The sequence below is a fragment of the Equus przewalskii genome, chromosome 6, assembly GCF_037783145.1.
Source record: "Equus przewalskii isolate Varuska chromosome 6, EquPr2, whole genome shotgun sequence".
NCBI classification, from domain to species: Eukaryota; Metazoa; Chordata; class Mammalia; order Perissodactyla; family Equidae; genus Equus; species Equus przewalskii.
Window position 1 is genome coordinate 6813375 of NC_091836.1, and position 13292 is coordinate 6826666.

Here is a 13292-nt window from a genome sequence, read left to right on the forward strand (position 1 = left end):
CATGCAACTGACTCCTGAATCTTTTATGTCTAGCTAGGAGCTAGCTCTTCTCTGCCCTTCAGTGTGGCTTTGTGGCATTTTGACCTGCCTGTGACATCATCTGTTTGTAATATTAGCACCTTAAAATCAACATGTTTAAAACTAAGCTTCTACCTCAAACCAGCTGTTGCTCCTCACGTTCCTTTGCGAGATATAAAATCACCACACACATCAGTAACCCTGGCGCCAATTTTACAGTTATCTTTGACTCTTCATTCTAGAAGTTGGCAAACAGCTGCCCAATCCTCTAATTACCTTTTGGCAACTAACCCTTTAAGTCATCCTCTCCACAGACCCTTCTCAACCGAAGAGTTGAGAAATATTTTCCCCTAACAACTCAGAATAAGGGCAATTCTAGGTCTTAGCTTTCCCTCTTACTGGGAGGCTTTGAGAAGGTGACACATAAAAATGTAAAAACTGCAAAGCATAATACAAAATAAGGCCTTATTTTTATTCTTCTCCTGCCAATTTTCCCTAATGTAAAACAAAACAAAACACCCCAACTAGAATGGCTATATTTTCTCAACAGATGCTAGTCTTATAGAAGAATTCAAGGGTTGGTCTTTAAGTGAAAATAACCTGCAGCTGCACTAATCTTGAAGCATAATATTGCCATATTTTCCTCTCTTTAAGTATAAAGCTAATATCTTATTCCGGGGAACAAATGACTTTGGTCATACTAGTGAATCTTGTATAATGGCCTTTAAGTCATAAGCCTTGTTTTGTTTCTATGAAAATCTAAAGCCAAAAAACAAGCCCTTGAGGTTTTTTAGCTGCACTGTCCATTACGGTAACCATAGTCACACGCGGTTATTTAAATTTAAGTGGATTAACCTTAATAAAGTTAAAAATTTAGTGCCCCAATTGCACTAGTTGTATTTCAAGTGTAAAATAGCTACATGTGGCAAGTGGGTAACACGCCGGACAATGCAAATCTAGGATTTTTCTATCATTGCCAAAGTTTCTATGGTACGGCTTTGCTCCATAGCATTGATTAGTCCTGATTTCAGCTACTGGGATGATGCAAAGATACAAAATGGTTAAAAATTCAGGAATGAACATAAACATAACAAACATGTATTAAGGTAACTTCATAGAAATAAAAATTGACTTGGATGTTAAAACAGGAAAACCAATAAAATCAACAAAATAACTAGAATGGCAGAAAAGTTGGAAGAAACCATTCTTCAGATTCTTAATTTCATGACAATATTCAAATCACTAAAAAGAAGAAACTCTCTAGAAATGTTGACTTTAGTGTTAAAAAATTTAAAAGGGTTTAAGAAATTGTAAACCATAGTAAATTTAATTGTGATTTGTTTTCAAATACCTTAGACAAGTCACAGAATTTGCTTAAATTTTGTCTATGAAATCCTATAATTTCAATTAAAAAAAACTAGTTAGAAAATAGGAACTGATACTTTCTACATATCAGTTCTACGTGTTCTAAGAGATTATTTTATAAGGGTTGTGATCTCAAGAACACTACCACATGGAAAGTTTCTTTTCTCAGATATGTTATTATAGCTGAATGAAGTTATGCTTGAAATTCATCAGTTGAGATTATGCCTATTAAGTAATTATCTGCTGGAAAACAAAACAGTGAAAGGATAAAGACAAATTACATTTAGAAAACTGCTTATTTTGATTCTTAACAGTTAAGCAATTTACTAGATCACTTTATAGAAATTAATCCCAATAGAAAATTAAGACACTTGGATGTTAGAAACTCTTAAAATTATGAGTCTTTAGAGGTAATCAGCAAATTACTTGGCCCTAAAAAACTGACTGCCAAAGAGAATTAATTGCTGCATTTTAAGCTACTAAACACTTTTAAAAACAATTATTAAATTTAATTTTTACCTATCTCTTCAGTTTATTTCATTAAAAGTAGAAAAATAAAAAAATACATATTCTATCCATTAAAGTGTAAAAGCTGCTTATGAGTTTCTCTCTATAGGAGAGAAGAATATTGAGAGTAATATGAATAACTAATTTTACAGAGACACTTAAAGAAATATAAAAAAATCTATTTAACATATAAAAAATTCTGGCAAAGCAGAAATTTGACTCCACTGAGCATACTAATCCCAAATTTTTAAAGATATCCTTAGAAAGTAGTTTAATAGCTTTAACATTCTTTTTTAACACACTACAATGAAAAAATACCTTAAATATGAAAGACATGCCCCAAACAAAATTTTTAAGTATGACTATGAGAAAGCCAACTGCAATTATGAATACAAATAGTAAATTTCAGTGGTTGACTCTCCTTCTGTTCTTTATAGATGTTCCATTTTGGCAGAAACCACCACAAAAAGGGCAGAGATGGACAGGTGGCTCTATTCTATGAAATAATGCTGATGCCATCTTTTTATTCCTTGGCAGACAACTTCAGGAATAATAGCTGGGTTTACAGAAATTGATGGCATTACATATTTCAGAGGGAAAGGACAAATAGAAAGGAATACAGAGAAAAAAACCCTCTAGCCCTAAATGAGTAAAGAACGGATTTTAAATTAGATTAATTGTAATAGATTGGTAATTTTACAGTAAACTCAAATTTAAATGTCTGTCATTACTTGGAATTTACATTATGGTCCCCCCATCCCAAAACAGCCCAAAGACTAACAAAATTGTGACTTCTCCTACACTAAACTATGTATTGACCTTCATGATATAACTAACTGAGATCTAATGTCACTTAGTGAGAAAAGACGTGGAAGCAGAAAATGGCAATAGCACCAAGGATAAGAATCTTTCAGATCACACCAACATCTCTCTATGACTTGGTACTGGAGTGGTGCAAGGAACCACTGAGCATCAGGAGCCCAGCCAGGCATTACAGGGTGTGGCATAAATTCACCGATATTCCAAAGGGCACTCAAAATTTCCCTCCATAAGTGGGGAATCCTGTCTCATGCTATGGGCCTGAGACTTCAGGAATGGACTCCTTTTAACTGAGCTATTAAAACCAAGGCTATCACAGCCTTCCTGCAACAGCTTCAGCTCTGGGTAGAGTCACTTGAGGAACATTGCAAAGATCTTGTTATGAACAGTGTGAATTCCAGCCTTCTTCAACAACACATGGTGACTAAAATTTTTAACTTGAAATCTCAAACACATTTCCACTAAAAGCATTCCATTTATCAACTGTATTTTAGCAATTTCTTTACTTCCTCTTTCCCATACTAAACTGTCACCTCCAGGTGGGCCTCGTGCATCTTCGAGTATTCCAACTTTAGTATGATGTATGATGTGAGGTAAACTTCTGGTCCATTTTTGAAAGTTTTATGTAACGGTCATTTGAATAACAGCATTTTTTTTTTTTCTATTTCACTTCTCAAAAAATGAGTTCCAAGAAATAATGAGTTATCATGATTAAGTAACTCAAAAAAACAAAAACCCTTGGTTGCCATTTGGCAGGAACCGTTAGGTAAATTTTGTTCTACCAATGCGGGCCTAAAGATAGACAAACTCGCCTACTGGGTACTCTAGAAATGGTAGCCATGAGTACCACTATTAATAGCAGAAATCAGTAGTAGTAGTTGCTGTAGTAGGTGCAGTTAAGTCTGCAAAGATGAATGGACCTCATCCAGCACTAGAAGAATCAAAAATGTATATCCATCTAGCAAAGGCTAGCTAACAAGTTAAATTTGCAATGCAGTATAACTGAGTTTCTAAAATGAGCTTTCCCTTGGCTAGTAACAAAATCCTTTAAATTTTACTCATTAGAGCACATGGTGAATCTGTTCAAAGTGCTGGCAAGTTTTTATATTTATACACTGACTACATAATAGCAAACTTCTAAAAACAAAAGGACCACTAGTACCCTGTACAACCACAAAGTGACGCAAACCTACAAAGGTAGAAATATTAAGAACAAATAAGGGACTAGGATAGTCTTTAAATTACACTACTAGCATCATACTACAGCTAATCCCTTAAACTGAAAGGAAATCTAAGATCATGTTCATGTCCAGTGCCATCCAGAGGCATGTAGCAAAGAATATAACTCCTTTTCCAATTTCCGTGTAATGCAACAAAGTAGCATAAATCAATCAAGTTAGATTCACCTCTAAGTTAAAAACTTGCAGTTCTAATATGGCAGGTCTTTTCGTTGTTCTATGGAATGTAGACATATTTGAACCAGCATTTCCCGAGGCTCTGCCTTCCCTTTTTATGTCTAGTGAAATTGTGCCCATTCTTCCTTTAAGACCCAGCTCAAACGCCAACTCCTTTGGTCTCCCTCCACTTCCACCAACTCACAAGCCCTTCTACGAATTTAAACCTACTCTTCTTAAGACTCACAATTATATTCTGTTTCTCCCTCTTACAGCCATTAACATATATCATTATCTTATCACTCCTTTCAGGCCATAAATAAGCTCCTTAAAGAGCAGGATTAATTTCTAACATGATATCTGTAGCATGATAGCACAGCAACATGAAAATAACATATACTCATGTATTTGTTGAATTGAATTATGGAGACAGGAGTCCGCTACAGGTCCTTCCATCCCTTTTCTCTTCTTTCCTTCAACAGAGCAAGAGCATCCTGTGGGCTTAAGGCAGTTCTCTGTATTCTTATTGAGCAACACCAATAAATTAAACTAATAAACACAGTCCTGGACATCAATCCACAGCTTCTTTATACCCTCTGGGTTCCCTATGTGACAAATATTCACTTTTCCCCATTTGTTTATTTCTTTATGCTGTTAAAACAAGTAATATCTGCAATTTTCTAAAATTTGCACTATTTTCTTGGAAATCAGTAATAATATTGCATGCTGCGACACTACTCTTGAGCAACAAAGGCTTTCTATATAAGCTTTTAAGTGTTGAGCACTTTCTTTAGAGATGCAGAACTACAAAAAACACTTGATGAATATGCTATTAAAATTTTGGCTAAAGCCCAAGAAAACGAGGAAAGAACTATAAGTCTTCATACCTGAGATAACGCAAGTCCACTACAACTACCTAACTCAATGCTTCCTTGTTAACATATAGACAATATACTTTTCTAACCACTAATTTTAAGATCTCTCCCCAGGTCCCACAAAAGTATTAGGAAGGACTTAATTTTTAAAGTTCTGTATTGTGTAATAATAAAAATTCGTTTTGAATTTTATAAAGCTTTGCCTGTTAAAATTCTGTCCCAGTTAGATGAAAAGAAAGTAAAATTGGGAGTTTTAGAAAGTAAGACTCCCACTAGAGACAATTACAGTTTCATAACATTCTAATATTTCTCAGTATATGGTTGATAGCTACTAGTCTTTTGGAGAAACAAAAAAATATGCTGTGAACATAAACCTTGGTATATGAGAAAAAAGTAGTTTTAAATCAAATCTCTATACTCAGCATCTACCACACGTTGTAACAAACTCAAAAGGCCTTTAGGTGATTCTAATGGAACACAGAATGACAGGATAGTTTCTAGGTCTTTCAAAATACAACGATTAATAAAATACAGGTCACTAGCTCAGATTAGAAGAATCAGGGAAAAAACATTAAATACAGTTGATTTCTAGAGATGTACAAAACACAAGCATTTTAGCCATCTGAAACCAATACTTCTTTACAGGTTGAGTAGTCAAAAATAACAAGAACTCGTGCTCTTATTTAAATTGAGAAAGTACCTTTTACACAGCCTCCCAAGAACAAAACAAGTGAGCAAATTAAAGTACATTTGATTTTACACGGAATTATATTAAACTTCAGTTTTAACAAAATTTGAAAGAAAAACAGAAGTTTTTGTTTCTAATTTTGAAAAGAACGGTTATGTTTTAATTTTTGCCTAGAACAGAAAATAGATCTGATCTGTACAGTAAATTCTCATTAACTTCATCTCTGTTCTATTTTGCCAAGCCCTAAGTCTATAAACAGAGGGCTACAAAATTGTGCTTTAACGTATACAGGTAAACTTAAAACCTATCATAATCAGAATTAAAGCCATGAGTTGTTATGCTTATTTAAATAGATCACAAAGTTTTTGATAGTAGGACCCTTTTATATTGTTAAAAAAATACTGACCCCCAAAAGCTTTTATGTGAGTAATTGCTATCAATAATTACCATATTAGTAATCAAAGAAAATTTTAAAATGTTTATTTTTATTTTAAAATATTCAAAAATAGAAGTAATAAACCCATTACATGTTAACATATATGAATCTTTTGGAAACTGTAATTTCCAAAACAAACAAACAAAATTACTGAGAAGAGTTAGCACTGTTTCACATGTGTGAAAATATCTGGGTTAAAGAGAACTGGAGTCTTGTATCTGCCTCTGTGTTCAATCTGTCGCTATATGTTGTGGTGATTGCACATGTGGAAAATCTGACCTTACAAAGATATGTAGTTGGAAAAGGAAGGAGTATTTTAATAGCCTATTCAGATAATTTTAGACATTCTTTCATACCACCCTAAAAGTTGACATGGGAAGCTTTTAAAAGTTTGTTGCAATGTGGAATCTGAAATCATATCAATAAACTTCTTACTCTGTTACATTAAAATCCATTGGCGTATCTTGTACTTTGAATGAATCATTTACCCATGTGCGGTTTTGTAATATTAACCATCGATCATTTAGAAAATATTGTTTCACTGAGCTTTGCAGGTTTTCCAAATGTTGATACATTTAATATAGTATTAAAAATAAAATTTGTTAGTACTACCACTGATCACTTCAGAAAAATCTGTAAGTATTGGGAATGGTCAAGCTCATGGAAGAAGATACCAACTTTCCAAAATCCTTTTCCTCTGAAAGCTCAAATTTTACCACTGGCAATAAATCCTGTGAGTTGTTTTGCTTAAAGTCACAGGCTGACTTTGTTCATTTTTGTGAAAATGTCTGCCAAATACCCAAGTGTGTATAACCATAGTTATCAGTCAGTCATTCTTTCATGTAAAAATGGTGTTCCATAAAAAGCGACTAGTTTGGCTCACAACTCAGTCACATGGCTGCTTTTCCTTGAGACAGCATCATACTGCGGCATGCACAAGAGCTCTGTGCCTATTCTCCATTTTGAAACAGAGATTATTAAAAGATAAGTATTCAATGGTTGAAATTTAATAAAATGTGCAATTTTTAGGTTTTATCAAAGATATTATTGAGTGAAAAGTGACATTTTTTATGGTGAATTTCAGGTGGTGAGGAAAACAGTGATTACTATTATAGAGTGATGGCATGACTTTGATTTCTGCTAAGGTGCTGGAGGTCCACAGATCACACTTTGGGAACCACTGATTGAAATAAATGTTTCCAATACACTCTTGTCTCTCTTCCTTTTAATTATCTATCCTTATAAATGGCTTCAGTCATCTGCAAAAAGATTGCTACATTTAACCTTCACGTTAAAACAAAGTATTAAGAAATCCTTAAGAACAATTATTATTTTTTATTTTTCTCATTGCGAGATGGTCATAGAATTTCTATGCAAGTGTTCATTTCCTTATTTGTGAAATAAACTTTCAATCAATTAAGCAAGCAGGAATGACCAAGAAAACTCTGTAAAAGAAGAGCAATGTAGAAGGGGTGCTAGCTATGTTATATAGAAACATAATATGTCTATAATTAAGAGTTGTGGTACACATGAATAGACTCACAGACCAATGGAACTTGCCTAATTATGACTCAAATCCAGAAGTAATAAAACAATTGGTAATTCAACTATACACACACACAAAATTAAAAAAAAAAGTTTTGCATGGTACAAAAACAGCATAAGCAAAATCAGATGACAAATATTTGCAATTTAACAGACAACGGCTAATACCCCAATTATATAAGGAGCTCCTGAAAATCAAGAAGAAAAAAATCAACAACCAAATCAAAAAATGAACAAAGAATGGGCAATTAACAGAAGAAATTACTCATAAAAAGAGAAAAGCAAATATTATATTTCATCTATCAGACTGGCAAACATCCCAATAGGCAACATATTTATTGACAAGACTACAGGTGAACGGGCACTCTCAAAATTGTGGGAATGCAAAATAAAAAACCCTCATGAACAGGAATTTGACAATGTCTAGAAAAATTAGATATGCATTTACCCTTTGACCCAGCAATCCCACTTCTAGGAATCTAACCCATCAATACAGGAATAAAAAAGGATGAGGAAAATTTCTCTATACCAAAAATAACTTACTGAATCTCATCAAGGCTTTAGCCCAAACTTCAAATTAACAGGAAATAGAGGGTTAGAGGAATAAGTTAAATGACAACATGAAGAAGCATAGAAAAATATCCAGATTATAAAATATTCTACAGGACAACTGACCCAGCCAGTTAAAGGCATGACAAACAAAAACAACAAAAATAACAAAAAAGAGGAGGTACTACTCTTAAGGGAGACTTAAAAGACATAACTACCAAATGCAATGGTAGACCTAATTCAGAAGTCAACTCTAAAGTGACAGTAAACAACCGGGAGGAAAGTGGTTAAGATGAGATACCAGATGATATCAAGCACTTATTACTAATGTTGTTAGGTGTGATACTGGCATTGTAGTTATATAAAAATGAGTTCGTATATTTCAGAAATGCATACTAACTTATGCAGGGATAAAAGGAAATGAGATTTAATTTAAATTACTCCAGCAAAAATAACAACACAGATGAAGTAAGAGTGGCAAAATCTTGCCAATAGTGAATTTGGTGAAGGGTTTTGGAGGTTCATGAAATGATTCTTTCTGCTTTTGTATAGCTTGACAGTTTTCATGATCATTTTTTTAAAGGTACCTGCAAACCACCTGCATGTAACAAATATTTAATAAATGACAATTACTAAAACAAAAATTGGTAACTTACAAGTTAAACAAGAAAAATTGTTATGTATATTTAAAGCTTTCTAAGATTAAAATTAAACATTATAACTTTATAAAGAAGAAATATTAATTCATTCAACAGATTTTTTACTTTTTTAAGGGTCATTATCTGGAAGGTCTTGGGCTAAGTCCTGGGAGTATAAAGATAAACAAAGCCTAGGTGCTGACTTCAAGGACACATCAGGTAAATAAATATGGATGCACAACCACAGTATGCGTTCAGAGCTATCATGGAGATGACCAAAATAGGAATGCCTAAGTCTGCCTGCAAGGGGATGGATCAAAAAAGCCTTTCAGATGGGATAAATATTTAGGAAGGAATAGGAATGTGTCAAGCTACTTAGAAAAGAATAGATGGGTCTATGTGGGTACAACATCCCAGGCAAAAGGAATAGAAGATGCAAAGGCATGACACATTTGGGGAACTATATGGTGTCCTCTATGATCCCTGAACTTCTCTTGGGGAATAAGACTAGAGACATGGGCAAGGGCCACATCATGAATGCCATGTTAAAGACCTTGGACTTCATACAAACAATAAACAGTATTAAAAGGATTATATTTATCTTTTTAAAAAATATTTCTGACATCAGTTAGAAAAAGAAGTGGGGTGGGGTAGGCTGGGGGAAATAAAACCTATTAGAAGGCCACTATAATTTCTAGGAAAGAGAAGATTTGGGTTAACTATGGATTAAGAATAGGAATTACGTTGAGAGCTATTTAGGAGACAAAATAAACAGAATTGAGTGATTGACTGGATATGATGGTAAAGCAGTGAGACAAGACCAGAATGCCTCAGAGAATTTTGAATTGGATGACTGGATAGATGAATAATGGTGACACCAGCTGATATGAAAGAAATCAAGAGAGTGAGGCAGCCTGGATTCAGGTTACGATAATCCAGGGGCATATGTTTATAAGGCAGGTATATGGAAGGTACGGGTTCCAGGGAGATGAAAAGTGTTGGCTAGAGTTAAGAGTTTCATTATTTTAACATGCATTTAACAACCCAAACATCCTATTACACATAACACTCACATTTAAAAACGACTTCATACTAGGTTACCTCACCACCTGTTTACAAAGTTTCTTTCAGTGACTCTAATATGCTATTGCCACCACCACTACTCCATCAAGTATATCATTTTATCCCCAGCTCTGGGGGGAAAAAAGGACAGTAGAAACAGAAGGTAAGGTTTTCAACATTCTGGCCCTTACCTAGCTTTCCAATGTTTCTTTTTCAAGTGTTTTGGACGTGAACACTTCACTTTGGCTACACGGATCTGCTGACTCTCAAACACTCATTTGCACATTTCTGGGCCTTTGTTTGTTTGTCCTTGAACTTTCATGTAGAATTCCACATCCCTACTTCATATCTATTACAATGTTGCTAACTCATCTCATAAGGCCCAACTCAGTTCCCACATTCTCTATATGGAGTCATTCAAAAGCACAGTGAGTTGACCCTACTCCTGGGTTATCACTTACAGGACATCTGTCATATGTCTTTGTCTTCTCTTTCACTAACTTGATTATAAAAGAAGTGTTCCAGCGTACTTAATAATTACTCTAAATTAGGTGCTCAATAAATATTGACTGTTCATGTAATATCTCTATATATTACTGAGCCTATTACATTTAATGATATTAAGTAATAATTTTTGAACAAAAACCACAATAAAAATGGTTTCTTGGTATCCTGGACTAACATTAGTCCTAAAAATACACACACACATATGCACGCACAATCATAGCTGAATAGAATTATTTCACAACATCCAAAGGTTTGGAATTTCTGTTTGGACAACAAAATTCTCAGAGTGTAGTTTTTGGTAGAAAGAAAGAGCTGTAATTATGCTATAATTAAGATCCGTGAAAGTAATTATCTTCTAATAATCAAAAAGACTTTCTTTAATTTGTCATTCTTCTGATAGCGCCTCCCATTTTCCCGATTAGCTTGCATACAGATGCTACTCATGGACCTTTCTGTTCTTTATCATTCTATTTTAACTAACTTATTTAACTAAGGATACTTAGTTACCTGTACTTAAGGCTTCAATGTTAGTATACTAAATCCATAATTTTCTAGTTAACTCTAAATAAATAAGATCACTCATATGATAGAAGCATTACTAATCTTTAAGCAATAAAAGGACATCTAATGGGAACAAGAGCTGGCTGTTGGCTGGGATGCCTTGCTTCTCCTCACATGGGCTGCTTTTGCTTCCTCCAAGTATGGCAGCTGGGTTCCAAAAGGAAGCATCCAAATGGCAAAGGCCGAAACTGCAGATCCTTCCCCTGAGTTTTTGTTGAGAGCCCTTCACAGCCAAATTTTACTTTCTAAAAGCAAGAATTTTAGGTCCCCTAATTCATCCCAAACTGTCTTTTCTTTAAGATGAGTGTTATTACAGTGGGAACAACTCTGGATTCTTTCAGCACAATTATATGAGTGGTAGCAAGACCTATGGATTAAGTTAACATGATGAAGTACATTTCCAAATCAATAAAACTAGTCCAGTGATAGTTTTTAAAGGATTTAGACTAATCAAATGGTGATTTTACGTTATGATCAAGAGCAGAAGTGAACTTATCAAAGTTAAGTCACTCTTACCCATAATGTGAATAAAATTATTTTCAATAACAGTTTGAATAGACATATGTGATTATTTAATCAGCAGAATTTAGTTGGCAAATATTTTTAAATATTTTAACATACCAACAGACTTCTGTATTTCAGATAGCCAACAATTTATTTTGCATTTTGTTAATGCTATTATTTGGTTTTTTAGAGAAAAATATGAAAGTATCAAATAAGAATGCTATAGGGAACAGAAACCGTAGCTTAATTTCACTGATAGGCACTGAATTAACATTTATTCCTATAATGGAATCTAAATATAGATCCATAAGTCTTGAATGGCAATATTCTACAACATTACAAAGCCATGGGGTCCTCCTCCACAAAAGTTGACAACCTTTTTTCCCCAGGAAATATTTGTTTTTTCTAATTTAGAGGACAAGATGACAGTGTTTTTCTTGTTAAAAACAAAAAATAAATGAAAGTGTTTCAAAAACACACATTTCCCCAGAGAAAAAGAAAACTAATACATCATAATGGTAATAGTGTAGTATTCAAGCAGCAGGTAAATATTTAATCTCCTCAAACCTCAATTTATTCTTTCATAAAGTACAGAGGGTAACTCAACTTCATAAGATTATTATGAGGATTAAATGAGATAAGGTATGAAGAAAAAAACCTAGTACTGTGTCAAGAAAACAGTGGGCACAAAACGAAAAGTAGTGCTACATTAAAATGTTAAATAGAAATCCTGGCAGGATTTCCTGATTTCGCTTCATTCTGGATTATGTTTTCCTAAGACCTTCACTAAGAAATGAACTAAATTATGGTTAGTACTACATCCCCCCCCACCCACTTGTGTGCTTTCCCTCTGTCCCTCTATTTTTTCTATTCTTTTGATTATAAAAATAACACTTACTCAAGGTAGAAAGTAAAGTACAAATAAGCAAGCAAAAATTCTTTATAATTTCATCATACAAAAATAACCACTGTTAACATGGTGGTTTCTATCCTTCCAATTTGTTTTTCTAAGCATATATATGTATATGCATAAATACAAATTTACCAGAGATCATAATTTTATACAATTTTGTAATTTCCTTTCCCCGTAATTCCCCCAAAATATAAATTTTAATAACTTCATAATAATAAATTGTGCAATTATGAATTTAGATGATGAGTTCATGACTGTTCCCTCTAATGCCCTCATAGGTGACATACTTCAAAGACATATGTGATCTGTAATGACCTAATTATTAAAAAAAGCCACTGAATTTCCATATATGATTTATCACATTTATAATTTGTAAATTTACTAAATTAATCACACTACTAAAATGAATTAACTAAAACCCAAGGCTACTTTGGGGGAAAAAAAGGGTAACTTTTTCAATTAAAATCATTCTGCTACAACACACCATATGTGCCCCTAAAAAAAAAAATCACTGCATAATATGCAAAATCATGCAATAAAATGCAAACGATTTATGGGGAAAATGAGGTTAAGGGCACAACACTAAAAAAACTGCATCAGTTTTACATTTAAAAAAAGGAAACATAAAAAATGGTACCGTAGTTTCACACGTTGTTTAAAAAACATTAGTTATTACAATAAATATGGCACATTACCTGGAAAAATACCTGAAAGTTGTTTGTGAAAGTGGGATTTGGAAGGCCTGCAGCTTGTGAGTGATGAAGAGGATGATCTGAAATTGGATGGGAAGTTGTAACAACAGATGTGGACGGACGGAGATCACACACACTGCGGGAACTGTGGTGGAGGGTAAATATTTAAGATACGTGCATGTAGGGTATTCCCAGGCAGCTCAGATCAGGTGGGTGCAC

The 13292-nt window shown here is 33.7% G+C and overlaps 1 protein-coding gene across 10 annotated transcripts in view; it reads right to left on the reverse strand.

Moving 5' to 3' along the window:
* The window catches only part of SESN3 (sestrin 3), a 68270-nt gene that overhangs the window by 30871 nt on the left and 24107 nt on the right, over window positions 1-13292 (reverse strand). For 5 of the 10 annotated variants that reach the window (XM_070622936.1, XM_070622938.1, XM_070622940.1 and 2 more), the window contains one exon: window positions 13077-13218. The exons of 2 other annotated variants lie outside the window; for them this stretch is intronic. Coding sequence is in view for 2 of the 8 variants with exons in the window: in XM_070622932.1 (XP_070479033.1) it covers window positions 13077-13153 (77 nt within the window). In the remaining 6 variants the exon portion in view is untranslated. The remainder of the gene's footprint in view (window positions 1-13076; window positions 13219-13292) is intronic. 3 more of the 10 variants (XM_070622941.1, XM_070622932.1, XM_070622934.1) reach the window with 1 other exon arrangement.